This window comes from Pseudochaenichthys georgianus, unplaced genomic scaffold (assembly GCF_902827115.2).
Source record: "Pseudochaenichthys georgianus unplaced genomic scaffold, fPseGeo1.2 scaffold_1757_arrow_ctg1, whole genome shotgun sequence".
Taxonomy (NCBI): Eukaryota; Metazoa; Chordata; class Actinopteri; order Perciformes; family Channichthyidae; genus Pseudochaenichthys; species Pseudochaenichthys georgianus.
The window spans coordinates 1-27,909 of record NW_027262536.1 but is presented as its reverse complement, the minus strand read 5'-3'; the positions used below and the strand labels follow the sequence as shown (position 1 = coordinate 27,909).

Here is a 27,909-nt window from a genome sequence, read left to right as displayed (position 1 = left end):
GTGAATCATCCACAGAGCAACACAGAGGAGCCGCGCAGATATTGAATAGGAGCGAGATCGGAAGCGACGTCGGGCGTGAACGTGTTTATTTAAATGGCTGAGAATGGACAAGGTCATCAGTGGAGGGAAATAAGGATATCTATTAGTGTTGCTATGGCTTTAGTTAACGTTAGCTCAGGAGTGAATGCTGCTGGTGAACGCCTTAAATGAGGGTTTAATAATACATGTTCTTTTTGTATTTTTAGATAGTGCTGGAAGAAGCACTCACATCCTCAAAAGTCCCCCTCTGTTTAAAAAGGTGTTACTCGTCCTCTTGGATGTTTGACATTGGAACTGCAGAATGATTTATGTGCAGTTTGACACTAGACGGCTCTCTTTACTGTGTCTAAGGTAAAGCGTTTCTCGCTGCGAAGTTAAGACAAACAGCCAGGTGTGTGTTACGTCACAGCTTGTTTGGAGGCAACTCGTGTGTAAAATGAGCAACCTGCCTGAAGGGGATCAGGGACGCAAACCCGCCTGCTCTTTTAAATACATTTCAGAAACACGCTTTGTTCACCTTTATGTAATTTTGTTTATGTTTTGTTACTTCTGTGTGTTTCCAGCGACTGTTTCCTTTTATGTTAATGTCATTCTCTGAGATTTAAATCGGTCTTTGTTTATATAAGTTATAAATATGCAACTTACACAAGTGCAGGGAATCATGTGAAGCCTCCAGTGCACACACACTGAGAATGGCGCATTCATAGCAGAGAAGATATAGTCCGAAGGGAATGTGTAAATACAATACTACAATATGTAAGTAAAGGTCATTCCATCATTATTTATGGGTGGAATGTAATTATTATGCAGTTGTTTGATTTACAAGTTTTCTTTTATCATCCTTTACATTTTGTGTGATATTTGTGTGTATCCATTAACATGGACACAGCCTGAAGGCTCAGCTGGCTACACTGCTGACAAATCAACACTTTTTTAATACCAGATTCATAATAAGTGTAAAGTAGCAGATCCCAGTTTTCCAAGTCCAGCAGGATGAAATACTGGCATTTCATTTCTTTTGTGGTTCAGAAATATGCTTAGCACGGAGCCTTCATGAAAGCCATGCGCTGCCTTTTCACTGGTTCTTGGAATATGCTTTGATTTGAGGCGTTTGCACTCCACCGAGAATCCGATTGTAAAATGCAAACTTCTTTTTCAAAAAATTGTTATACTCTTATAAGAAATGCATCAGATGTGTGGAGGTAAACTGTAAAAAGAGATGTAAAGCAAAAAGTAGAGTATTGCTTTCTGAAATGTAGTAAAGTATAAAGTCACATAAAATGAAACTGTAAAAGTATCTTTAAATGACACATAACGTGTGTGTGTGTGTGTGTGTGTGGTGTGTGTGTGTGTGTGTGTTGTGTGTGTGTGTGTGTGTGTGTGTGTGTGTGGTGTGTGTGTGTGTGGTGTGTGTGTGTGTGTGTATGTGTGTATGTGTGTCTGTGTGTGTGTGTGTGTGTGTGTGTGTGTGTGTGTGTGTGTGTGTGTGTGTGTGTGTGTGTGTGTGTGTGTGTGTGTGTGTGTGTGTGTGTGTGTGTGTGTGTGTGTGTGTGTGTGTGTGTGTGTGATAAAGAGCACTTATCTGCCTGACGGTGTGTGTTGGTAAATTGCATCGTTAGTGCTTCACAATCCATGTGTCATGTATTGCACATTTTGGCTTTGATCTGAATCCATGCCCTTCAAGCTTAACATGACATTGTGATGCTTCTCCGTGTGTGTGTGTGTGTGGTGTGTGTGTGTGTGTGTGTGTGTGTGTGTGTGTGTGTGTGTGTGTGTGTGTGTGTGTGTGTGTGTGTGTGTGTGTGTGTGTGTGTGTGTGTATGTGTGTATGTGTGTCTGTGTGTGTGTGTGTGTTGTGTGTGTGTGTGGTGTGTGTGTGTGTGTGTGTGTGTGTGTGTGTGTGTGTGTGTGTGTGTGTGGTGTGTGTGTGTGTGTGTGTGTGTGTGTGTGTGTGTGTGTGTGTGTGTGTGTGTGTGTGTGTGTGTGTGTGGGGGGGGGGTGAATGCTGGGGGAAGAGTGGTGAAAAATATGGGAGAGTAGGGGGTGAAGAGAGAGTGTATGTTGTATTTTTAGCTCAACAGCCCCACATCCATGTGTGTTTAATGGAGTGTGATTTTGTGTGTGTGTGTGTGTGTGTGTGTGTGTGTGTGTGTGTGTGTGTGTGTGTGTGTGTGTGTGTGTGTGTGTGTGTGTGTGTGTGTGTGTGTGTGTGTGTGTGTGTGTGTGTGTGTTTGGATTAGTGTCTCCAGCGTCTCGCTCAGGGGAAGGTAATATGCTTGTCCGAACGAGCTTCTTCTGTCAGATTCACATAGATGGTTTTAAACTGTGGAATAGGGGAGAGAGGAGTGGGGGGGGGGGGAAGAGCAAGAGACAGACATATGGACAGAGAGAGAGAGACACAGAGAGAGAGGGAGATACAGAGAGAGAGAGGGAGAGAGAGACACAGATAGAGAGACAGAGAGAGGGAGATACAGAGAGAGAGAGAGAGAGGGAGGCAACACGCTAGAGAGGATGGAATGAATGAGCAATCTTGCTTTTCTACTCTTGGCGCTTGCATCTCGCTCTGAACTCATGCCTGCTTCCTCTCTTGTCTTTGTGTTGTTTGGATCTGTCCTTTGTCCTTTGTCCTTGTTTACATATTTCCTCCTTTGTCTTAGTGTCCCTCCCTTCGTACCTCCCGGCGTCTTCGCCTCTAGGTCCTCCCCGTCAACTCCTCCGTCCTCTCCCTCCTCTCCCTCCCTATGGTATATCTGCTCCTCTCCCTGCCTTCTCCCAGATGTCCTCTCATGTTAGTCAATGACCCTCCGAGCCCCCTTTCCCTTTCCGATCTCTCCTATTCCCATGCATGCCCGGGAGCATATGCACACACACATGCCTACACTTACATACAGTAACACAGTCACGGTTAGAGAGAACACTTAAGACAAGGAGGATTTTTTCTTTTCTTTGCAATGGGCAACTCTGTAAAGTCGCTTAGAAAGAAGGTAAGGTCTTCTGGAATCCCCTGAGTGTTGGTGCATGTTTGTCTCATGGTGTGTCCCTCAACCTGACTGGACCTGCTCTGACTGGATCTTCACTAACAAGCTGTTGCAAACTGTTTCCCTTCTTCTGTGTTACCTTGAGTTAGCGTGTGAGGTAATATTGGAAGAGTTGTTTTAAGATGAACCTGTAGTTTTAGTCGGGAAATGATTGTCTTTATTGAGTGTTGAAAACTAAGTATGTACTTTATGCATTGAGTAGGGCAGCTGTAACATGACCTCTATCAAATGCTCTCTTTTAAGATCCCCTCGTGCTCATTAGTGCATGTTTACAATCCCTTAAAAAACACATGTAAGCCTTTTGTCAAGGTGCCGATGTGCTCAACCTGATGGGCGAACAAAAGTCGGTGAATTTGGATCATGTCACCAGACATCAGTGAAATCCCGCGGTGATGCTACCTTGCCAGCCAGCTGTAGCGTTCTCCTCTGTTGAGCTGCACCTGCAGGATGTGATGCTACAAAACAGGTGTGCTCCTAAACGATCAGATCTTTTAGCTTTTGGACGACAACACAAGTGCGCAGTCGAGGACCGACAAAGGAAAAACACTCAAGAAGATCAAGAAGATAACCTTGGTTTGGAACAATCTCTTACATCGGCTGTCCTCATCGTATCAGCGTATGCTTTGATGAACTCAGAGTAGCAGACAGACAATCCCACACATAGATGTTCCTTCATTTCCACAGCTGCACATCCTTGAGGAAGCACAATATGACATGCAACTGTTGATGCCATCTGTGCAGAATTGGTTGGAGTGCTCGAGAAGTTCTTTTTTCCCCTTCTTCCTTTGGTTATATAAGTGCAAGCGTGTGGCTTCATAGTATTTTTCTGGCACGATATACCCACAGACAGCCCCGCTCCACGCATCACTTGGTCAGATGACCCAGTGGGCATCCGTTATTGTGGTGGTGGGGATTGAAGCAATGCATGAACTGGCATTAAGAGGGTGAAGGTCATCTGTAGAGAATAGTGTACAGTATGTATGCATGCATAATGATGTGTTCCTTATATATGCATATAGGTGATAACCTTTACTGTAAGCATGTGAAGACGGGTGCTGTGTCTGTGAGGTTTAACGCGGCAGAAAAATGGTCCCTTGGTAATTCGCTCTGACAGTTAGTCACCTCCACTCACTTTAGCTGGATGTTTCTCCATGCTTTGGATTTTACATGGCAATAATTGAAGACTTGACCGAGATGATCAAAATGTTTTCCAAGAAAGGATGCTACTGGAGTAAATAGTCACAGAGCATTAAAACAGTTTAATATTCTTGTATTCTGCATTCAGCCGAAGATCAGGCAGCTGCTCGCTCCCATTTAGATAACAGTCAGGTTGGACCTTGTTTGGCTTTATTTAGAAGAAGCTTTTCTGTGCACTCATGAGTAGCGATTTCCCATTTTAATAAACCTGTAGCTCTCTCTGTAGTCGGGATGACAGCTGGGGAACGAACTTTTGCCCCCTGGTTAGTTGGCTAATGGGTGATTATAATGAAACGACTGAACTTTAGCCTCAACTTCTGGCCAACACAATTGTTGGGCACAGAAAACTGAAATTGAAGTAACTTACCAGCATGGTTCTTAATGATTTAAGTCAACAATTGAAAATCCCTGATACCTTTTAAGCTCTGCTCCATCAATAAAACGACCCATACATTTAGACTGTGTCATCAGAGGGAATCAGGCTGTCAGTTAAATGTGTTCAGCTGTTTACTCTGCTGTTTTAATCAGATGTTAGAGGATTACTGAATACAATTTCTTAATTTTGAAGCATTGCGGTTAGTACTATAGTATAGTCTGTGATTGCGCAGTACAGCGACATTGCCTCAAGAAAGACAGAACAATCATACAAATGTATATTTTTGTATTTATAATTATACTAGTACGTTAATCTGGAAAATGTATTTTAATCACCCTTTAGGACTTTGTTCTTGATGGTGCTGTTTCGAACTATAATCTTTGATAGACAGGATAGTCAAAAGTAAACACTTTGTAATAAATCGGAATAATTATTTTAAGGCGAGAAAATGGGAAGCTGAAAATAAAAGGGCAGTTGGGTGAGGCTGACAGTGGGACAGAGGAATTTTATTTTTGCCATGCAATAAACTCCACCATTGGCATTAGAGGGGGATGAGGGCTAGGGTTCCTGTTTTGTTAAATGATTCTGTTAGTCTGCCACTAGGGGATTGAGATGTTTTATAACTCCTGCGACAGAGGCCCGGTGGCGTGTTCTGTTGTGCAGCCTTGTGACCTGCAGCACAGATCCATGGATGGCATCAGTTGCTCATGTCATGACAAATGACCCCCTCTCCCCTCTCACTGCGGTGCTTTCCTGACTCCACACTTCTCTGTGACTGGCAGACATATGCCCATCACCCCCCCCCCCCCCCCACCATCCCACCTTCTTGTTGACTCCATACTTCCATAATCTGAGTCACGGTCTCTACCCCTGTCTTTGCTCCTGCTCCCATGTCTGGCCTCCCCCCGTCCCAAATGCTGCCCCAGGACCAAAAGAAGAACTACAAGGCAGTGCAGTCCTGTGAGGAGGGGGGATCTGGGGGGGCCTATCTTGAGCCGCTATTGGCGCTGGCCCAGAACGGAGCCAGCATGCACACCGTACTGGGGCCTGCGTGCATCTTTCTACGCAAGGGCTTCGCTGAGAGCCGGCAGGCTGTACGTAAGTCCAGACAATATCATGTGCATGCATGGCAAGAGATAAGAACACATGACAGTAATAACAACAACATGTGATGAAAGTGTGTCGTAATCACCTCTCACTGTAACATCAACACTAACAGCATGTACGGAAAACGTGGTTGAAATGACAGGCTGTTATTTTAGAAGATGAAATATGATTTAGTCCTTTTGAGATCAAGAAGGCAAGGATGTGTGTCTGTGTGTTTAGTTATGCATGAGGAAGCATTACTCAAACAATGGTGGAAATGTGTAGCAAGATGGAGAATTGTTAAATCTGGGCTATGGTAATGGCGGATATGTTCCTAACAGGATTATCTAACCAATCTAATTTGTTTGGACAAAGTCTTGTTCTTTTAAGACAACAGTGAGTCCTCAGGGTAGACGACCGCTGTTTTAATGACTCTTCTGAAGACACACTCTCAGATAACGGATGCAGGGGTTGAGATTGAGTCATGTTGATTTAATGGACGGGGAAATGGAGCATCTGTTGTGAGCTTTGCGTCCCTCCAATGTCTCTGCATTTCATCCTTTTCCTGATATTTTTACTTTCCCAAAACCCTAATGTGTTATTTTTCCACAGGGTGTAACAGAGTGCCAGGAGTGCTTGTTTTCTGCAGCAGGTGATCTCACAGAAAAGCTCTTCCCCTCTGACTGGAAGGAAACATGTAGACTCTTGGCACTCTGCGGCACATGCCTGCTGTTATTGTATTGTTTGTGGAATGCTACGTTTTGGCATGATGTGAAAGATCCCAGCAGTGTTTGAATCCTGACCTTTCACTGATCTTTCACAGGACCGAGAGTTGAGGCCCGAAGAAATGGATGGTAAATTCAGTACAAAATAAAGAATGAGTAGATATAACTCTAATTTGTACAATATTCTTAAATAATCTTCACATATTCTCTCTTGATGTCTCTCGCTCTCAGAGTTGCGTGAGGGTTTTAAGGAGTTTGACAAAGACAAAGATGGGTTTATCGGCTGTAAAGACTTGGGGAACTGCATGAGAACTATGGGATACATGCCAACAGAGATGGAGCTTATTGAACTGAGCCAGCAGATCAACATGAATTGTGAGTACAATTGTGCTTATATGTGCATTAATGTGCCTGTTTATACATGTGTTCATCTGAAAAATATGACTAATTATCAGGTAAAGTACAAATAAATAATACATCTCGTGTCTCTTAGATTACCGTAAAGGTTAACCCATTTTATTATTTGTAACCTGTCCAACAGTGGGGGGACATGTTGACTTTGAGGACTTCGTTGAACTCATGGGGCCCAAACTTCTGGCTGAAACCGCAGACATGATTGGGGTGAAGGAGCTGAGAGATGCATTCAAGGAGGTGAGGAAAGACATCGGGAAAAGCAAACTGAGTGTGATAACAACAATACGTATATAGAGCTTACCAAACATCATGTCATGTAGCAATAATCTAAGGATGTTCTACCAGTGGTTTGTTTCATTCAGATATGATGATAGTGGTTGAAAAAAGCTAAGGATTAGATGTAAGAAAAGGGGGAATAGCATAATGCATTTAATTGTATACATTTCAAAAATAATTAAAGAGCCTTTGCATTAGAAAAAAACATTTAATATAAGCCTAGAAATATGCAGTAATAAACACGCAGACAATAAAATGGAAAACAAAAAACAGATTTTCACAATATAGTATTTTAATGTAATAACTGTTTCATTTTTTTTCTCTCTCTCAGTTCGACACTAATGGTGACGGCCAGATCAGCACAGCAGAACTCAGAGAAGCGATGAAAAAACTGTTGGGCCAACAGGTAGAGAGTGTCTATCCTCTCTGTTTATCAATCATGGTGTCCGTCTGATCCTGTCCGTTTATTCACACCTTCCCCTCAACTTGACTCTTTCAGGTCGGACACAGAGACCTGGAGGACATCCTACGAGACATCGACCTCAACGGAGATGGGCATGTGGACTTTGAAGGTAAAGAATCCTATGCAGTGCATCACACCATGCCTTGCTATTTATACACAGTGTACGAATTTCACAGCGTGCAGAGCCTGGAAATCAAACATGCTTACATCATAACTTTGTCTCTCGCTTTAAATCACACTCAGAGACACTTCAAAGTAAAATCCTAGCATGCGTTCTGATATCTGGACACCACGCTGATCGTGAGGTGAGGGGATGAAGGCACTACAGTAGGTCTGTCTGTCAGATTATCTCCACACCAAGGGATTATGTCACCTCACAGATTACCCACAGAGGAAAAGATGCCAACACATCAGGGATGAAAGTATTTGAAACCACTGCTACTCTCAGTTGTAAAACGATACTTACATCGACATCATTTAATATGTTTTCCTGAATTCTATACAACCCATCAGAAATAATGTCCAAGCTAAATTAGATTGTATTCCTAATGTATGCATATAGGTGGTGTACATTTACTGTAAACGTATTTGATGATTGGTGTGAGGTTCTAAGCAGAACCGTTTTTCCTTAGCTGTGACAGTGAGTCCACTGCTCTCCACAAAAAGAGACTGATCTTTGAAAGTCCGAGATACATGCACAGTAGATCATGGTCAACATGTTCCTTATGAATGGGATTTATGGGATTGGATGCATGGCAGGAAGTAACCAAGTCATATAAACGGTGAGAAGTTCTGTTTGGATCTATGATTAGAGTGTTTGTTACCAATCAATCATTTTAGAAAATAAATGGTTATTGTGTCTGTTTTTACTGAAAACAATACAATGTGTTGATACTGTGAGTTGAGATCAACTAAAGTTAAGTGATAATGGAGATTTGGCACTAAAATGACAGCCTCTTACATTAACAATAAGTGTATCATATGTATAAAGGAGTAGTTGTGCAGCATCAAATATTATATTGAGGTGAATTAACAAATGCTTGGTAAAAAAAAAAATCAGCTCTTTCCTTGAATTCCCAGAGTTTGTGCGGATGATGTCTCGATGAGGTCCTGACAGAGAATCGACATGAACTCTGGTGTGGGAGCACGAGGACAGAGACCAGCACAGAGCACCAACGGATCTTGAACTACTGAGCTTTCAATGGAAACGAAAACATATCAACCCCGCCCTGAAACTGCCATGCTGAAGCACACAGGCTGTTTACCACAGCCAGAAGCAACACTGTTCATTTCTTAGAAAATAATCAAAACCAACAGCTGCATTTGTAACTTTTACAAAGTTTATTTAAAAAACACATTCTCCTTAAAAATACCAACATCTTTAATGCTGATGTTGACTCAATGGGTACAACTGGATGTTTGGACGGGATGCTCAAACACTGTTTGTTGTAAAATCTGTGTCCTCCCCCACATCTTCCCCAGTTCCTGGTGCCTCAAGCTCCTCCCCCACATCCCCATGTGGGTCCTCCCCAGTACCAGGTGCCCCAAGAGTATCCCTCACGTCCCCTTGTGGGTCTCCCCCAGTACCAGGTGCCCCAAGAGTATCCCTCACGTCCCCTTGTGGGTCTCCCCCAGTACCAGGTGCCCAACGCTCCAGTCGAGCGAGGGGCTGACTGGACTGGAGGGGCACTTGAAGCATCAGTCCAGCGGGGGTCCGACTAGACATGGGAGGCACTTGGAGCATCAGTTGACATGCACTGTGTGTCCATATCTGGGTTTGGGGTAGAACATTATCTTCACAATCTGTGTCATATTCACCACTAGAGCTTGAGGCCTGTACGACGAAGCCGGTTCAACATAGCCTGGATATGTTTGAGTTAGCCGGTTGGCCTAATCCAGAACATACGCGCTCTCGCTAAACGGTCCTACGACGCGGGTTATCAAGTGGATCGCTCAAGCCAGCCGTGTCCTATCTAGTTAGGTGCCCGTTCACATGAGAGGGGTGGTATTTGGAGCATTCGACCAATCACAAACATAGAGAAGCGTACTGACAACGCAGCGCGTCATACTTCCTCAATGAAAAGTCAACTATAATATTAGACAAATATGAAGAAGTTAAACTTTAAACATCCATGACTTAAACACTTGATCCAGGATCAAAGCCACAGAGCTGCACCTGCAAGGTGAATACAGCTGGTAAAAGAAAAAGTGTTTGAATGCGTACATTAACAGGTTTATGATATCACTGCCCCGTCTAACCCCTAGTTTCCACTGCGTTGCGGGCACGTTGCGGGCGCGTTGCGGGCGCGTTGTGGGCGCGTTGCGGCTGCGCCGCGGCGTCCGCAAGCATCGCGGCCACTCTAGTCAATGGGTGCTATTCCACCAGACGCGCCGCTTTACGGCTCAGAAGCGTCCCAGAAGCGTCTCGCCGCTGGGCTCCGCTCGAAATAGGATTGAAGTCTATTTTCCGACGCGACGCAGCCGTAAGGTAATGTCGGGCAGGAAGTGGAACGTGACAGCATCCGGCCCACCCCCCAAAACCGGTTCCTTCTCCTCCCCCCATCCCTCCTCTGTAGTCTTTCCAGTAGGAGAATAAAGGCCAGCGTTCTCCTTCGGTTTACAGGCACTGTGTGTAAATTATATAGAATAATTATGATGATGAATGCATTTTTTTTACCACTAAAATACAGCCACCCATCTTTGATTCATGTTGTTTTTAACTGGACTATTACAATTATTATTAATTATGTCAACAAAATAGGAAATAACAATAAACATGATTTAAACAGACACAAAAATAAACCATTTAACTACGTAGCCTACTTACTTTCTTGTAGAAGTACAAATGTCCAGGAAATATGCCCAAATCAACAAGAACTGCGAGCCGGCAGGCACGACGCTCCGCTTCCGTAATGCTTCTGAAACGCGCCCGGTAGGGTATGACGCCGGAGGAGGCCGGACCAAAACCGTGGCGCAGCCGTAACACGCCGCAGACGGACCCAGTGGAAACTAGGGGTTAGACACGATCTGACTTTAATTACATTTGACTCGAGTGTTACTTCTGCATACAGTATGTGACACTGAGTGTTGCACGGCCAGATACGGCTCAGCTGACTCAGATAAGGAAATATATGATACATTATGAAGTGATATGAATGATAATGGGACACATCTACGTCTGCACTCACACTGGGACGGACTGTACTTAATGTTACTCTGATCCGGTTACTTATGTTGTGGCAGATATTTAAGTAAGCTTTCTTAACGCTAATGTTATAATAGTCAGATTGCTCTGAAGATGGAGGTGATATTCTATTCATGTTCACGTTCACACAGTCGGTGATATTTGCCGGCCGTCTTTCCTGCAATGGCAGTTTAAACTGTATTTCCTTTTTCCTGTAATATGACTTGATCGCTTTAAACTCCGCACACTGAGCTCTGATTGGTCAGCAGGCAGTGCTTTCACTGAGTTGATCTCTTAGCCTGCAACCTAACCTGCTCCGTACCAGGTTAGCCGCTCAGCTTAAGTTACCATGGAGATCTAGCCCGCTAAAAAGAGAACCAGCGTCGTAGGACCGGAAACCCAGAGTTTTCCCTTAAATTAGCCCGCTAAGCAAAAATACGGCTTCGTCGTACAGGCCTTCATATCAGGAAGAGCTACAATACTCTGCAACAAACAAATCAAATATTGCTTTCGCCAGATAAGCCTAAACAAGCTATCAATAAACCTAATCACCAATGAACGTAAACACAACTTACTCAAATAATGCATCGATATTCAGCTTGTGAAGAGCGCACATGGGGATCAACTTGATGCTACAGACACTGGAGAAACTGAGCAGGGCTGAATACAGGCCTTAAATGGGATCAGGTGTGGCCTGGTAGGTGGAGGCTAAGCCCCGCCTCCCACCAGACCAAAAGAGGCAGGGGAATTTACAACACTGTTAATTACATTACATTTCATGTCACTTGTTAGACGCTTTTATCCAAAGCAACTTACATGCTCAATACTGTGGGCAATACCCACAGGAGCAATTTGGGGTGAAGTGTCTTGCCCAGGGACACAACGACAAGCTGACTGCAGTGGGGTTTGAACCTGTGACCCCCTGATCCGAACACCAACAGACAACCCACTGCACCACACGCCTCCCTGGTAATATATGTAGCATTTAAAAAAATACATCTTTAACTACAGCTGTAAGCATCTGAACTAACACAGCACATTTGTTGCTTAAGCAGAGGACATCGAAAGCACAAACATAAAATGGCAATATGAAAATATTTGATGTGATTCTATCAAAGATGTGTGTTTGTGTTTGTGTTTTGTGCATAATGTTGTCCCTGGTTAAGGAAAGCCAATATTTGTTTTATATTATGTACAATGTAGCACTTATGCAGTTCTGCTGATTTTAATAACATTATGCCTATCTTACTGTGATAAATGTCATGTTCAGTGTGCATCAACTGCAACAAAATTTCGAAGGAAATTCTCTTGAGTTACAGTGAGTTTCTAATCTTGACTACTGCGATATGCCTTTTTTATTACATGTATTATTTATTCAGAATTTTGCTTGAAAGAGAAATTCTGTTTATGCTTTAATTTTTTCAGAGAGCTTTATGAACTTTGCCTGTTTTATTGGGGTTTCGTGAGTCTAAACAATCCTGAATTGATTTAACTTTAATACCTCAAGATGAATTGAACAATCAACCTCATCCACTAAACTGCCCCTATCATAAGCTCTAATATCTTTCTTTTTTGTTACCCTTCTGCCATGATTACGTATACTTGTGAAGAAGCCACATTTGCTTCTATATGGAAAAAGCCAAAGAAAGTTTACAAGAAAAACATGAGTCTTATTCAGTGTAAGTGTGTACATTGTGTTTTAGAAGTACAATCCAAGATTATATGTTTTAAAATGGCTACTTGAAATGCCCTTCCAAGTTGATGGGGCAGCTACATTCTAGATTGACTGTTCATAAATGGACATGGGGGGGCTTATGCATGTTATAATGTTGAGACATTCTTCCAAAGGGAAATCTTACTTTGTGTTTTACTTGTCTTAAGTGTGTGAAACTATGCATGCAAGAAACAACTGACATTTGTAGCAGATTAAATAAAGATTTTTATTGGAACTTTTCTGTCTTAAATACAAATTATTGTGAGGACATGTATCTGTCCAGACCATAGACTGGTCCAGACAGATACATGTCATTATATTATATTTTGTGTCTATCTTTCTGGTGAACATTTCTAAGGTAGGTTTGAACCACAGACCATTCTCAGTGTTGATTGGATGACAAGTATCCATTCATTTCTATGGACAATCAATATTGGACAAGTTAAATGAATAAAGTGTTGGACCATGTGGGTTTCATTCCAACACAGTATGCATATGGCTTGAAATCAGCAACATTAGAAACATTCCTTTTAAGAGATTGGATGTTGCAAAAGCCAAAATGAAAAAGCTTAATCACACTTTCATGGTTTATCAAAATTAATAATTTCCTTTCTGAAGAACCAGCACCTTACCGTGGTAGAGAGGTTTGTGTGCCCTGATGAACCTGGGGGCTGTGTTGTCTGGAACCTTGTGTTCCTGGTAGGGTCTCCCATGGCAAATTGGTCTCAGGCAAGGGGCCAGACTAAGATTGGTTCAAAAAGACCTCATGAAAGAAACAAGAACAAGAAGTGAGGATACCCGGCCCGGAGGAAGCCCGGGGTCCCCTTCTGGAGCCAGGCCCAGAAGGAGGACTCGTCGGCGAGCGTCTGGTGGCCGGGCTTGCCACGGAGCCCGGCCGGGCCCAGCCCGAAAAGGCAACGTGGGCAACACCTCCGCTTCTCCGTCCCGCGGGCCCACCACCTACGGGAAACATCGATGGGGTCGGGTGCGCTGCCAGAAGGGTGGCAGTGAAAGCGGAGGGTCTCGACGGACCAGACCCGGGCGGCAGAAGAAGCTGGCTTTGGGGACGTGGAACGTCACCTCTCTGGGGGGGAAGGAGCCGGAGCTTGTGCGGGAGGTGGAGCGGTACCAGTTGGATCTGGTTGGGCTCACCTCTACGCACAGCGTCGGCTCTGGAACCTTACTTCTGGATAGGGGTTGGACTCTATTCTTCTCCGGAGTTGCTCAGGGTGTGAGGCGCCGGGCGGGTGTGGGGATACTCACAAGTCCCCGGTTAGGTGCTTCGTTGTTGGAGTTTACCCCAGTGGACGAGAGGGTCGCCTCCCTACGCCTGCGGGTTATGGGGGGGAAAACTCTGACTGTTGTGTGTGCTTATGCACCCAACAGCAGTTCAGAGTATTCGGCCTTCTTGGAGACCCTGGAAAGAGTCCTGTATGGGGCTCCTGAAGGGGACTCCTTAGTCTTGCTGGGAGACTTCAATGCACATGTGGGCAATGATGGAGACACTTGGAGGGGCGTGATTGGGAGGAACGGCCCCCCTGATCTGAACCGGAGTGGTGGTTTGTTACTGGACTTCTGTGCTAGTCATGGATTGGCCATAACAAACACCATGTTCGAACATAAGGATGCTCATAAGTGTACGTGGTACCAGAGCACCCTAGGCAGAAGGTCCATGATCGATTTCGTTATCGTATCATCGGACCTGAGGCCGTATGTTTTGGACACTCGGGTAAAGAGAGGGGTGGAGTTGTCAACTGATCACCATCTGGTGGTGAGTTGGGTCGAGTGGCGGGGGAAGCCTCTGGATAGACCTGGTAAGCCCAAACGTGTAGTTCGGGTGAACTGGGAACGTCTGGAGGAGGCCCAAGAGGCCCCAAGAGGCCTTCAACTCACACCTCCGGCGGAGCTTTTCGGGCATTCCTGTGAAGGTTGGGGACATAGAACCAGAGTGGTCGGTGTTCAAAGCCTCTATTGCCGAAGCCGCGGCGGGGAGCTGTGGTCTCAAGGTCCTAGGTGCCTCAAGGGGCGGTAACCCTCGAACCTCCTGGTGGACACCGGTGGTCAGGGAAGCCGTCCTATAGTTTTGTGGTAACGTTCACGCCACTAATGACAATAGTGTAGGCATACTGCTGCTGTGAGTTGCTCTAACTCTAACCCGTGAACGTTACCACAAAACTATAGGCATATATATTCTATTCATAACGGGTAATGTCAAAGCTATAAACTGCATTGTTGTAGTGTAGCTGCAATATAGGCTATATTTAACATCTAACATTTACAAAAGTCACCTGTAATAGTTACCTTATTTAGGACTAGATGCTAGGGATGTGCATCTCCATCACTGAGGCCGATGCGATGCGCATCTCGATACGTTGCCACGATACGATACATTAACGATACATTTGAAACACCAGGTGATACGATACGATACGATTCACCCCTGTTGCGATACAGTTCGATACGATTTGATTCAATATTATGCGATTCGGTGCGATACGATTCAACACAATGCAAAAATAATGATACTTCAATTTGGTACGACAGAGGATTTTTGTTTTATTCCTTATATGCAGCAAATCATACATTAACAAAAAAGTGCTTTACATATTTGGTACTGCACATCCCATCATGCCGTTTATTTTTTTAACTTTAAAAGCTCTCCAGAGTACAGTACAATTGTATAACACCTCACAGTTAAACAATGTAAGGATGCATTGCTCATGATTAACAATGTGCAAATAACAGCTACCATAGTGCAATGCCCATACAGCTGCCAGCCTGATGTGCTTAACACTCATAGGCTAACTCACCAGTGAGCAGAAAGCAGTGGGTTCTATATGAACAATAAAGAATACAAATAACCTTTCACAAACAGGTATTTCATAACTGCTTACAGTAAGGAAGACATTTAAATTATTATTGACCGTCACAGGCTGCTGTAAACTAAACACCACTCTCTCTGACAGATCACCTCACTGAGTGATTTAACTCATATGTCTAACTTTCAGGTTTCTCTTTTCAGCCGCAGACCCCATGTCGCCTCTTTATGTGCGTCGCTAAGTTCCTCGTACTACTTGTGTACTTTAAAGCGGCTCGGCATCGTTTACAATTTGCGAGCGATTTTTCAAGTTGACTGTAGTATATAGTGCCGCGCACATATACCATCAGGACGTTACTGATGGGGTGCGGCTGCGGAGTGATACTGTGTGTATGCAAGCCCGCATCTAGGACGGATCTATGTATCATGGCTGAAGACCTGTTGAGTAATAAAGATACCTCATACAAAGGTCTACGGATACCTTATTACTCTCCATGACCTGCGGTCAACTATATAGCATAAAGGATTATTACACCGTCTTTCTTGAACAATCCGAAGTGTTGCCAAACGTTTGATTTGTAGGTATTTTTCGGTGCGCTGTGTTTCTCTTTCTCCTCAACTTCCGTGTGTGTTGATAACTGAGACTCTCGGCCTCGGGCGAAGCAAATATCCAAATCAAAGATCGTCTCTGCTGAGCGTTGACGCAATCGATGCATCGCGAGTTCAACCCGGTTCAACCCAAACTGTAGCCGATGTGCACTCTTTCAACCGGTGCACTCGCATCTTGAACGTTTATGCCGATGCGAATCGGTGAATCTTAACATCTCTACTAGATGCCGTTTGCATGGTGGAGAGCAGCAAGGTGATGAAGGGACCTTTGAAGACAGCGCCACTGCAGCGCATGCGCACTTCTTATCTCATAATTATGACTTTTTATTTCATAATTATGACTTTTTATCTCATTATTATGACTTTTTATCTCATAATTATAACTTTTTATCTCATTATTTCGACTTTCTTATCTCATTATTATGACTTTTTATCTCATAATTATGACTTTTTATCTCATTATTTCGACTTTCTTATCTCATAATTATGACTTTTTATCTCATTATTTCGACTTTTTTATCTCATAATTATGACTTTTCATGGGGATTTTATTTTTTTCAAGTGGCGGAAATGGGCTTCCATAGATACTAGTCTATGTGATGATAATAATGTATTGCTTTGGATAAAGGCGTCACTAAAATGTAATGTATTATTATAATGTTTTTTCTTCTTGGTATTTCTGTCCAGTGTGAGCGCATTACATTGACAATAAGCAGGTTATATTCGTTTCATGAAAGCTCTGTAATCAGATTACTGTGCACTTCCTGCCCACAGTGACGGCGGCTCTCATTGGTCACCTTTTGTCATGTTGCTATGGTAAACCTGTAAATAAAACCAGCAGCTGCACACAGATACATGTAACGATTTTACAGCCGGGGCTGTTCTGATGGAGAAACACCTGATGGACCTGCTGACCGACTGTCACCCCACTCCTCCGCCGCCACAACACCACCGTTAGAACCGGGGGACGGTAAAAGCCGTTACCAGGTAGCCGTTGGTCACAGTACGCTTTATTAACCTAGCAGCTACCTTCTTATATGCTAGCATGTTGCGAAACTAACTAATGGAAACTTGCTGATAAATATTGCATACTGCGACAGAGTAACTTAACATTAGCTAGTAGGCTACACTAGTGGTGAAACCATATGCATAGAAAACAGTAGCTGTTCATTCTTATTATGTTGGTAATACATACGGTAATGCGGTGATAATGTGTGACATTATTGTAGCTAGATATCCCTGCTTGTTGTACCATAACGTTAATGATATATAGTTTAACTGTATCAAAGTAGGTTATTTATTTAGAGTAACTAGCTTTTATTATGCAACCTTTCAGTGTTAATTGCATCCCTCTGCTCTGAGGTTTAACTGGTAATGTACCTTCAAATGTATTCTTACATTTATTTTTGTATCATTCAATTCATAGCTAGTGACAATATTAATTTAGTTTTCTTTAAACCTTTTTATCTATTTTTTTTAATTAAAAAATAACCACACTCTCCGACAAAGGACCCCAAATAAATAAGATAAACGCAAAGAAAAGGAGGGCGAAAACTGTAGACCCTGATGCTGGATTAAAAAAGTATTTTGTCTGGCATCTAATAATATATGAGGGTGTCACATGGGTATCATACCCATTATTGGTAACAGCAAAAAATGATATTGTTCAAAATATAAGTCAATCACAATTTAGCACAAGTCACCTGAAATGGATTCTAAACATTGTCCTTTTTTTATGACTAACCTTGATCATTTGATCTGTCTTTATCTGACGCAGACAATGACTTTCTCCTAATGTTCGTTCCACCGTGGGCTTCGGACGGCGTCTCTTCAAACTAACCAGGAGTCTGTGAGCAGCATGGCTTGGTTCACAATTCCTGTTGAGAACCTGCTGTGCAGGTGCCTCTGCATCTTCATCACCGTCTGGTTGACTCTTCTAATTGTCTTCATAATGGTGCCGGCCGTCCTTGGAATATCTTTTGGTATCCGCAGACTGTACATGAGGACCCTTCTCAAGATCTTTGAGGTGAGTTTGGTCTCTGTGTAATGCACCATGTTTTTAGAACGATACATAATCAAAGTCATTTGTATTGATATGGTTTTGGACCAGGGCAATTTGTGTTTGGTAGATGATTTCTATGTTGTAACAATGCTTTTTGGCAATAAATCTAATATCGTTGAAAAGCCTGTTTTCTTATCCAATAGTAACACATTTGTGAGGAACAGGCAGGCAGGCCATCCTCTCCACTACTCTATCGGTGCAGCAATCAGAAAAGCGTTCTCTGCGTCTTCTCCACACTGTGACCCTACAATCCAACTGATGTAGGCACATTCTGGACTCAACAAAATGTTCCTCCACATGTTGAGGTTCCAGTGCAAGTGGGCCTGAAGGTGAAGGGCAAGCTCCTGGCAGCCGTATGAGACCAGAGAGTGGCTGCTGTTTGGCATTGGCAGATCATTTTGCATGGGCACAACCCACATACTTAGCTCTGCTGCTCATCCCACAAATGCTTGTTCCTCACAAATGTGGTACCATTGGAAAGGTAAGAAAACAGGCTTTCCAACGGTATAAGGTTCATTGCCAAAAAGCATTGTTGCAACAACGAAATCATCTACCAAACACAAATTGCCTTACCTTTTGTGTTAAGTTAACCCTTAGATGCATAAGTGGGTCTTTTTGGACCCGGTGAGGTGGTTTACTTGAAGTATCTTTATAATTACATTTTTTTATCATTTCATATTCCAGCTATTCCTCAAAAAACATGTTTTGGATATCATGCCATTCACATTTAAAATTAACATTTTATACTTTTTAAGAAATTGTAGTTTTTGTATTTCTACCCCAAGCTTCCATAAGTGGGTCAAAAATGGTCATTTTCTATGGAATTTCGTTTTTTTTGAAAATGTAAAAAAAAAAAAAATGGCATAAAAACATATTATTCTTATGTGAGATACAATGGAAAACGTCAAGTTCAACCTCATGGCGAGAGTTTTGTTGGAAAAACCTCACACGGTTTCTCATTACTCCAGCCCAGAAGAGACATTACACTAATTCCTCTGCATGCTGGCGACAGTGTGGATGCCTTATGGCAAACCATTTTCATATATTCTGGTCTTGCACATCATTGAATCCTTTCTGGCAGCAGGTTCATGGAGTTTTACAAAAAGTTTTTCAGGTAGACATTCCATTTAAATTTGAATCGTTATATTTGGGTGCTTTCCCACCAGAAATGTTTTCCTCTGAAAAGTGAGTGGATTGACATTGTGTATGATATTTTTCCATATTTTTAAGATGGAAAGGATAACCCTTGCTTTGAGACTGCAACAGGGAATCTTTTTGTCTAGATGGGAAAAATGGATAATATATGTTACACCAATACGACCATCATTTGTCTAGAAGGGACTTTTATATTTTTGTTTTTAGTATTTTTTATTTCTATGCCCCCCTTGTTTGAATAAGTTGCAGGTACACCCCATAACCCTGTTCGTGTTTATGTTCTTTCTATATGTTATAGCATGTTTGACGGTCAGTGAGGCCTGCATCTGTATTATCCCCAAATATGTAGGTTTGATTTGTGATTTTACTGTTCACTACAGAAGGCTTACAGAGAATATTGTATTATCTATGACTGTAAACATGTCAAAAGCTGAATAAAAAGAGAATTAAAAAAAAAACAAAAAAAAACATATTATTCTAATACGGGTCCTTTTTGACCCACGTATGGAAGACTGTAGGGTCCAGTCACTCGTGTATCTAAGGGTTAACAACATGTTGGAACAAATATCCTGCCACTAAACTGCTACAGTGTAAATCTCATTGATTTCCCCAAATAATAAATCCATCCCCTGCTTAATGGGATCTATTGGTTCTCCAGCTCGGGGGGGGGGGCTATTAGAGGTAGAGGCCATGATGCTGCCTACTCTTCCTCAGGGATTTGAGGACACATGGCAGGGAGCAACACACTTTTAGCCATGGGACCACTATCTGAGGGTGCTGTGGAGACTGCAGGGAGCTTAGACGGGTGGCGCAGTGGTCTGTGCATCTGATCATCAGATCAAGGGGAGTGCTGGGGAACTCCAGTTCGAAACCCGCTCCTGCCGCCACTGCGTCAGGCCGTTGTTTCCTTGGGCAAGACACTTCAACCGGATTTGCTCCTGTGGGTATTGTCCACAGTACATGATAATATCAATGTGTACTTGTAAAAGCGCCTCGATGACTTTGAGGCGTGCAGATGGACGGTGTGGCGCAGTGCGCTGTGCAATGATCATCAGATCAAGGGGTGAAACCCGCCGCTGCTGCGTCTGTAAAGCCGGTGTGTCCTTGGGCAAGACACTTCACCTGAACTTGCTCCTGTGGGTATTGTCCACAGTGACCATTGCATGTATAAATATGTGTGTAATGTGTATCTGTAAAGCGCTTTGAGCACCGGAAAAGCGCTTTAATAAATGTAAGAAATTATTATTATTATTATTATTAGACCTCTGGGATGATTAGTATCTACTGCTGGAGGATTTTTGTGATGTGCTGCGGAGAACAAAAGGTATTTCTCCTCTCAAGTCCCGCCCCTGGGGTCCTTCAGTTTCTGAGGGAGTTGGAAGAACTCCCCTTTTACACAAGAATTCGGGAAATAACTGAGGTTGCAACGAGACTGCTAACTGTTTTACTAATTTCCCAAAAGTTGTATTAGAACTGTTGAAGGCAGCTAGTTGCCATTTTACCAACATTGCTGTTTGTTTTACTATTTTATTTGAGCTATTTAGATCTGGCTTTCTGTTTCTTTCTGTTTCTATCTACACCACCATATCAGTTGTGTTTTTTTACCGGGCTTCTAAGCATTTATAATTATCTTTGCTTCATGCAGCAGCTCTGTAAATAGTTGATTGTGTAGGAGTGTTTGTATGTAATAATTGTGAATCGTTTGTTTTTTATGTTTAACACATTTTTTTTTCTTCCAAGAACACATCATAGATGATTCTTTGAATGTGCTCTCCCCAGGTTTATGTGTCACAGAGGCCAACATTGTGACCTATTTTCCATGTCAGACGAAGTGGGAATCTGGAACACAATCATGTCTCTGTATTGTTTAGTCATCTGCAAGCTTCTCAGAAAAATATATTCTCTGAATCTGTCATCTTAACAAATGTAACGATGTTATTTTCAGTTATAAAAAATATGTTTTTCTTATTAGTGGGCAACCTCACGAATGGAGATGGGAGCAAAAGAGAAGAACCAGCAACTCTATAAACCATGTAATGGTAAACAAGTTCTATTTGAATATTTCTCACTCATAACTGCTCTATCACTGTGACTATTATGTCAAATGCATGTCTTCTTTTTGTTCTCATTGGAGGAATCATAGCCAAAAAACCACCAACGTCCCTGCAGCAGGATCTCCAGGAGCTCCGTGGTTCTGCCAGCTGTCCGCGCTCAGAGCCTCGGTTTGAGATGGCCGACATCTTCTTCTTCTGCCGGAGAGGTGTGGAGAGCATCCTGGACGACGAGGTGACCAAGCGCTTTTCTTCCCAGGAACTGGATAGCTGGAACTTGTTGACTCGCAGCAACTACAACGTCCGTCACATCAGTCTGAGACTCACAGTCATCTGGGGGCTCGGAGTGCTCGTCCGCTACGGAGTGCTGCTGCCTCTCAGGTCAGATCACAGCCAGGCGATGGGGTCGAGGGAGTAATAAAGTACATCTCATCGTGCAAAAACTAGTTCAGTCAATATATGTAAGACTGTACCCAGTATCTTTTGCTTTTTAGATGTGAGGCTTCTATTGAGGTTTTTGAATTATCTGTAAATGTATGTTGCCATATTTCTGATCTCATCCTTTATTTAACCAGGTAAAGATTATATATGTATATGGAATATAATTATACTTTATTTGACTGCAGTGAAGTTTAACATAACAATCTGATCTGCTTTCTTCTGCAGGGTTACTCTGGCAGTCACTGGCATCGGTCTCCTTGTAGTTCTGACTACTTTGCTGGGCTTTTTACCAAATAGAGAGTAAGTTTCCCACAATTCTCAGTAACAATTCAAGGTCCCTTTAACAAGGATAGAAACTAAAGCTACAAGATACATATTGGAACCAAATTATAACCTTGAAGAGTGCACCCTAAGGAGAGTAATTGTTGTTGTGCTGCATGTGTTTAGGTTACGGTTCTCCCTGAGTGAGAAGATTCATCTGATGTGTCACCGCATCTGTGTGAGAGCTCTCACAGCAATCATCACTTATCACAACAGGTACAGTATGTTCGGTATTATGAAACAAAACCAGTTCAGACAGAGATGGAATTAGAACATTATGATCATCCGAACTGTAATATTCACAGGTTTTCACATCATATTTCAGAGAGAACAAACCGAAGAATGGAGGGATCTGTGTGTCCAATCACACAACACCCATTGATGTCATCATCTTGGCTAATGACGGCTGCTACTCTATGGTAGAAAAGTGTGTGTGTTTCTGTGAGTGAATGTGTGTGTTTTCGGAGTAAATGATTATGACCAATTAGAGATAAGTAGAGCTGTTGTTTTTGAGATGAACTTGTGCTGAACTGGTCTCTCAGGTCGGCCAGGTGCATGGAGGGCTGATGGGAATGATCCAACGAGCCATGGTGAAGTCCTCTCCTCACATCTGGTTTGAACGCTCAGAAGTCAAAGACCGACATCTAGTGGCCAAGAGGTAACAGTGCATCTTCTCAGTGTTAGAATCACAATCAGAAACGGCTTTATTAACAGGTAGGTTAACACATGCGAGGAATTTGACTTGTGTTGTGGTGCATACATAAAAGTAAAACAACAATTCAAAACAGAAAACTATAATAACATTACAAAAATATAGCAGTATTTACATTGAATATGATTGAAATCGTAGAAATTGAATTATAATAAAATATGTGCAGTAATGACAAACAAAATAATTGTAAATATTGTGTGCATTAATGTAATGCATAGAGTCTATGATGTCTAAGACATTTCCAACTCAAGTGATATTTGAACTTGAAATGGATCATGGGGTATACATTTATACTGATTTGGGTTGCTATAAAAGCAGTGGTTAATATTGCATTTCATTTAACTAAGCCTAGAGGTTAATGGCGAGAGTCTTTAAAAACATATTGATATCTTCTGCTTTGCCATTTTAGGCTAAGTGATCATGTTGCCGACAAAACGAAACAACCTATCCTGATCTTCCCTGAGGGTATGATGATATATATATATATATATACATACGTGTAAAGCCCATAGCATTGTGTTGTTTTGTGTCAATAAAGTCTTCACGCTACAGTATGTCTGCTGCAGGTACTTGCATCAACAACACATCAGTGATGATGTTCAAAAAGGGCAGCTTTGAAATTGCCTGCACGGTCTATCCAGTTGCTATAAAGGTAGGAACTGTCTTGGTCTTTTACCTCCTTTCTACACGTTTTGCCATTCTATATCACTTTATTTTCATCTTGCAGTATGATCCTCGGTTTGGGGATGCTTTCTGGAACAGCAGTAAGTTTGGCATGGTGTATTATCTGCTGAGGATGATGAGCAGCTGGGCCGTTGTCTGCAGCGTGTGGTACCTGCCGCCCATGAACAGAGAGGTGAAGCTCTTTGTCCTGATAACAATATACAGGACTTTATCAACAATGTACTGCATTTCATTTTGAACTCTCACTTGACTTCATCTGTATACAGTTTACGCTCCTGAATGCACCATAAAGTCCTTTGCACCATTGTCTTTCTTTATTTTAGGTTGCTTGTCTCTTTGTAATGATATTGCATTGTGGGAGGAGCCTGGGCCAACAGCTAGGCTTTAGATATTGTGCAGATGGCAATGAAGACTTTGAAGGATTAAACTTCAGTGATAGATCTTTCCGATGATCTATTGTTTATTCCGTTGACTGGAATGCTTTACCCTCCTTTCTTTAGCCTGTTGATTTGCGTTTTCCTGTGTAGGAAGGGGAGGATGCGGTGCAGTTTGCAAACAGAGTGAAAGCTGCCATAGCTGCACAAGGGGGATTAGTGGATCTAATTTGGTGAGTCAATAACTAAGGTTCCATCCAAATGTAGTGAAAATAATAAATACAAAAATAGCAAAATAAATGCAGTTTTTTGCATGTTACCGTTGCATTTATGTCCATTCTTGTTTTACTTGGTTAATACAGATGAGCAGTATGTTGGATTGTTTTTAGCTTTAACAGAAACGTTTGAGTATTACATGGAAGACACTGATGACACTGTTGAGTCTGTGTGTGATTCTCCTTTCCTTTCTTACCCGTGTCTTTTCAGGGATGGAGGGCTGAAACGAGCAAAAGTGAAAGATGCTTTTAAAGAAGAGCAGCAGAACCTTTACAGTAAAGTTCTTCTAGGTGAGCAGGACGAGGGGGACCTCGGTGACGACCAACATTTAGAGGATGAAAATCCAGAAGAGGATGAAAGAAATCAAGATCCAACAAAAGAACAATGAGGACACAGAATATAGGCCATTATAAATAAAGAGTCTTACATCTTATAACGTGATGGTGGATGTGAATTATAAGAAGTAGAAATGTCTATTAATATATGTCAGTACTGTGACTGTTATTTTTACCAGCCTGAAGGAAAATATTTTTCTTTTTCATATTTATGTGTAAAATGTCTATTTATTTACATTGTTTGTATGATTTAAAGCTAGGAGAATAGTTACACTTAAGCTCAAACTTTGAAAGACATGCAAAAGCTTAAAGGTCAGTTTGTCTTTGTTTTAAAACGGATTGATCATAGACCAAAGTCCGATAGTGACCTTCATTTTACTGCAATGTGAGCTTGTTGTATATCTGATTAAAACACATTCTCATCTAAAAGAAAGTCTACAAATGTTGAGTTTCTACTAGTCATGACATCACTGCCAGACAGGGGCCGTGCCAACATTCGTGAGTCACCTTGCTAATTGGCTCAAGGCTCTATAAGTGTCTTTGCCCTTAATCTTGAAAACAAGGGAGAGGTGAACGTGAGACCAAACATGTTCAGGCCTGACACACACACCATGTAAACCAAATATCAAATGTGTGGGTTGTTAGAATAGTCTGAAGGATTGAAGATTTAGATTGATGCAATGTGTTAATTTGCTCTCTTTACAACAGCAGGAGTCAGTGTTGTTGGACATAAACCGTATCACATATTGTGGCATGAAAAATAAAGATACAGCTGTCTTGAATACATAGATTCCCCAACACATCTAATCAAACTCATGGGAATGAGGGTGAGTTAAATGCAGGGGAATAACTCTTAAAAAGCCAGTCTATCTATTCATCCACTGAAACAGAAGGAATACCAAACACATTCCACATGTATCGAGGCATTCAGTCCTGAATCTGAAATCCACGCAGACACAGCAGTCTGATTAAGAGTCAAACTGCAGCTGCTTGTGAAACTGAATACAGCCTATCAACTGTCAGGTGTGTCAGGTATCCTGGCCTATCTCCACAATTGGATCACAGGTCTCGTGTTTTTAGATTTACAGTGGATAATAAAGATGTTAAAGCAGGAGAAAACAATGTAACTGACAGTAAATGATTAAAGAATACACGAGCATGTATTTAAATGTGATGACCAGAATAATCCATCCAATGAAGTATGCAGATTAAACACTGTCACCCGTATCAGTCAGTCATTTGAATACAGCTGATGCTCTCTGTCAGCTGTCAACAGACATCATGTGTGGCCTGTTGCAAAACATTGTTGTGGAGTGCATGTGCCACGCAGATTCGCATGTAATCTGCTAATCTGGAGGAGTGTCTCGTCTCCACCAAGGACCCCTCTCGGTGTAACCACGCCCTATCAGCTGTTTCCTCAAAATCACCGGGAAAAAACTTTTCCTCCAGTCGCTTCAGTGCAGTCTCACAGTGAACACATGAGAGACTTCACTGCGTCTTGGAGTTAAATTCTGTGCGATCCAGTTCTCAGCATGTCTATGGCGGATCTGCAGTGGTGGCCCACAAACGTCCAGGTAACGGTCCTCCAATCCAGAGGCCTCCGGATAAAGGGGAAAAACGGCACCAACGATGCGTACGCTATCATGCAAGTGGGCAAGGAGAAGTTCCAGACCTCGGTGGTGGAGAAGAGCGTGGCCCCGGTGTGGAAGGAGGAGGCGGCCTTCGACCTTCCGCCGCCCGGCCGAGAAGGACCGGAGCGCGGCACGCTGCATGTCCACGTCCTGCACCGGGCCCTGGTGGGGCCGGACAAACTGCTGGGACAGGCGGTCATCAACCTGCTGGAGCTCAGCGAGGACAAGACCCGCAGCAAGACCGAGTGAGTGCACACACTGCAGGGAGTTACAGGGTCATTATTTAATAGGTGTATAATATGGACATATAAATGAACTGATGCCTGGATTGACAAAGCCTGGTTCTGAAACCAACTATTGTTTTACTTTTTAGTTGTTGTGTTATGATTAATGTAGAATAATTGTCAAAGTTCCCCTCCCAAGATGTCAGACAGACCAAAAATGCCCTTATTTGAAAGTTTAGAAAAACCAGAAATCTAAATTAAAGAAACTGGAACCAGTTGCAGAAACCTTTTCTGTCAATCAACTTGTCAAAAGTCCTTTAAGCCTATATGAACAAATATCATTAACTCATTTTAAGGAGGTGTCATTGACCTGTCCCCTGGCGGAATAACCTGGTGGTTGGAAATAGTTTTTTGTTGTCCTTTTCAAGAAATGTGTTTCCACAGTTTGCAAATCCTTTCATAAATGCAGTATACTGTACACTACACGTACACAATAACAGACACCTGATGGATCCACATGTATTCAAACATACCTAGCACTTACACACATGACAGTTGTGGAGTGACAACACTTCTGCCATAGTGTGCCCAAAAGTTTTCAAAATAAATCATGTAGAAGTTTTTTTCAAACATTAATTAAAAAGCCATTGAAAAAAGGTTTTTGTATAGGGTTTCCCAATCCACTACATATAAATACAAGACTTCTTTTGGGCATATGTTACTTTTTTTTTCCTGCATGTAAATGTGGGAAATCTGGTTCTGTCAGTCATACATCAGTTTTGTGTTCTTGCAGGACAAAAATCCATAATCCTTATGAAATCCTTTAATAATTACAAACCAAGGTTTCTATAATCTAACAAATTAATTATTCAGCATCTGTAAAAACTGTAGATTAGGGTTGCCATATGAATATATTTGACTTAATTTGTGCATGTATTAAGAAGACGCTTTGGAAGTGAGTTCTCTCTGAGATATTTGTATGTATTTCCACTGAGGTATTACACACAGGGGTTCAATTGGGATTTGATATGTGGGGGGGCTCTGTGTGGCGGTGCGAGAGGGGGGCGGAGGTCGAGGATCTCATTATTTGACCTTAAGGGATATACACTGTGGCCCTAAAGCAACTGCTCCATTATCTGTATCAAATGCACACATTGATGCCACCAAATGTCAGTCAAAATAGAAAGTACTACAAATAAACTGGAATGCAACACTGCTCTGCACACTTGCTAAAATAACATTTGTCTGGAAATCTCAATTCATTTGTAGGGCTGCGTGAGTATGGCCAAAAGTATGGGAGTAAATCTCACTGTAAACTATTTAATCATCACCAAATTCTGTGTTATTATGACCGATCATAACTCAGCTTTATGCAGACATACATTTAGCATGGTGTACAGGGCCGCTTTTTGGCATAGGCAACATAAGCGGTCGCCTAGGGCGGCAGATCTGGGGGGGGGCGCTGCGCTGGCAGCTCTGGGAGGGAAAAAAACATTTTGACTGTTGGTGTTCATCCTAATTGTCAGCCTTGATGTAAAACATTCATAATTAAGTCAAGGTAACACCCTTTTCATCCCGGTTACACTTTTCATTTGCCCCGTACGATGGGCGCTGTAAGTGATGAAAGTGGGGGGTGTTGGCTCATCAGGCGCCCGCAGCTCACAGCCAAAGTGGGAGCGAGAGAGATGAATGCAATTTATGTAA

The 27,909-nt window shown here is 42.4% G+C and overlaps 3 protein-coding genes across 3 annotated transcripts; all 3 read left to right on the top strand.

Moving 5' to 3' along the window:
• The first annotated feature begins 2,717 nt into the window (after positions 1-2,717).
• LOC117441512 (calcium-binding protein 1-like) lies at positions 2,718-12,747 on the top strand. The gene is made up of 8 exons (XM_034077594.2): positions 2,718-3,023; positions 5,577-5,744; positions 6,560-6,590; positions 6,693-6,836; positions 7,003-7,112; positions 7,483-7,557; positions 7,651-7,723; positions 8,695-12,747. The coding sequence occupies exons 1-8, from the start codon at positions 2,991-2,993 to the stop codon at positions 8,718-8,720; spliced, it is 660 nt and encodes a 219-aa protein (XP_033933485.1). The 5' UTR covers positions 2,718-2,990; the 3' UTR covers positions 8,721-12,747.
• Positions 12,748-16,724: 3,977 nt separating this feature from the next.
• Positions 16,725-24,465, top strand: LOC117441511 (glycerol-3-phosphate acyltransferase 4-like). The gene is made up of 13 exons (XM_034077593.2): positions 16,725-16,926; positions 17,717-17,965; positions 21,129-21,195; positions 21,291-21,588; positions 21,874-21,948; positions 22,096-22,185; positions 22,295-22,388; positions 22,512-22,627; positions 23,091-23,146; positions 23,248-23,333; positions 23,409-23,537; positions 23,893-23,972; positions 24,226-24,465. Exons 2-13 carry the CDS (start codon positions 17,798-17,800, stop codon positions 24,401-24,403), a joined length of 1,437 nt encoding a protein of 478 aa, XP_033933484.1. The 5' UTR covers positions 16,725-16,926; positions 17,717-17,797; the 3' UTR covers positions 24,404-24,465.
• Positions 24,466-25,686: 1,221 nt separating this feature from the next.
• On the top strand, positions 25,687-26,230 carry LOC117441513 (rab11 family-interacting protein 2-like). The gene has a single exon (XM_034077596.2). The coding sequence runs from the start codon at positions 25,883-25,885 to the stop codon at positions 26,228-26,230; it is 348 nt and encodes a 115-aa protein (XP_033933487.1). The 5' UTR covers positions 25,687-25,882.
• The last annotated feature ends 1,679 nt before the right edge of the window (positions 26,231-27,909 follow it).

Coding starts and splice junctions, on each gene's coding strand:
- LOC117441512 (XM_034077594.2), top strand. CDS start 2,991: ATGGGCAACTCTGTAAAGTCGCTTAGAAAGAAG. Junction 5,745..6,559: donor TCGCTGAGAGCCGGCAGGCT/GTACGTAAGTCC, acceptor GATCTTTCACAG/GACCGAGAGTTGAGGCCCGA. Junction 7,724..8,694: donor TGGGCATGTGGACTTTGAAG/GTAAAGAATCCT, acceptor TTGAATTCCCAG/AGTTTGTGCGGATGATGTCT.
- LOC117441511 (XM_034077593.2), top strand. CDS start 17,798: ATGGCTTGGTTCACAATTCCTGTTGAGAACCTGCTGTGCAGGTGCCTC. Junction 22,186..22,294: donor ATCATCACTTATCACAACAG/GTACAGTATGTT, acceptor ATCATATTTCAG/AGAGAACAAACCGAAGAATG. Junction 22,389..22,511: donor ATGACGGCTGCTACTCTATG/GTAGAAAAGTGT, acceptor CTGGTCTCTCAG/GTCGGCCAGGTGCATGGAGG.
- LOC117441513 (XM_034077596.2), top strand. CDS start 25,883: ATGTCTATGGCGGATCTGCAGTGGTGGCCCACAAACGTCCAGGTAACG.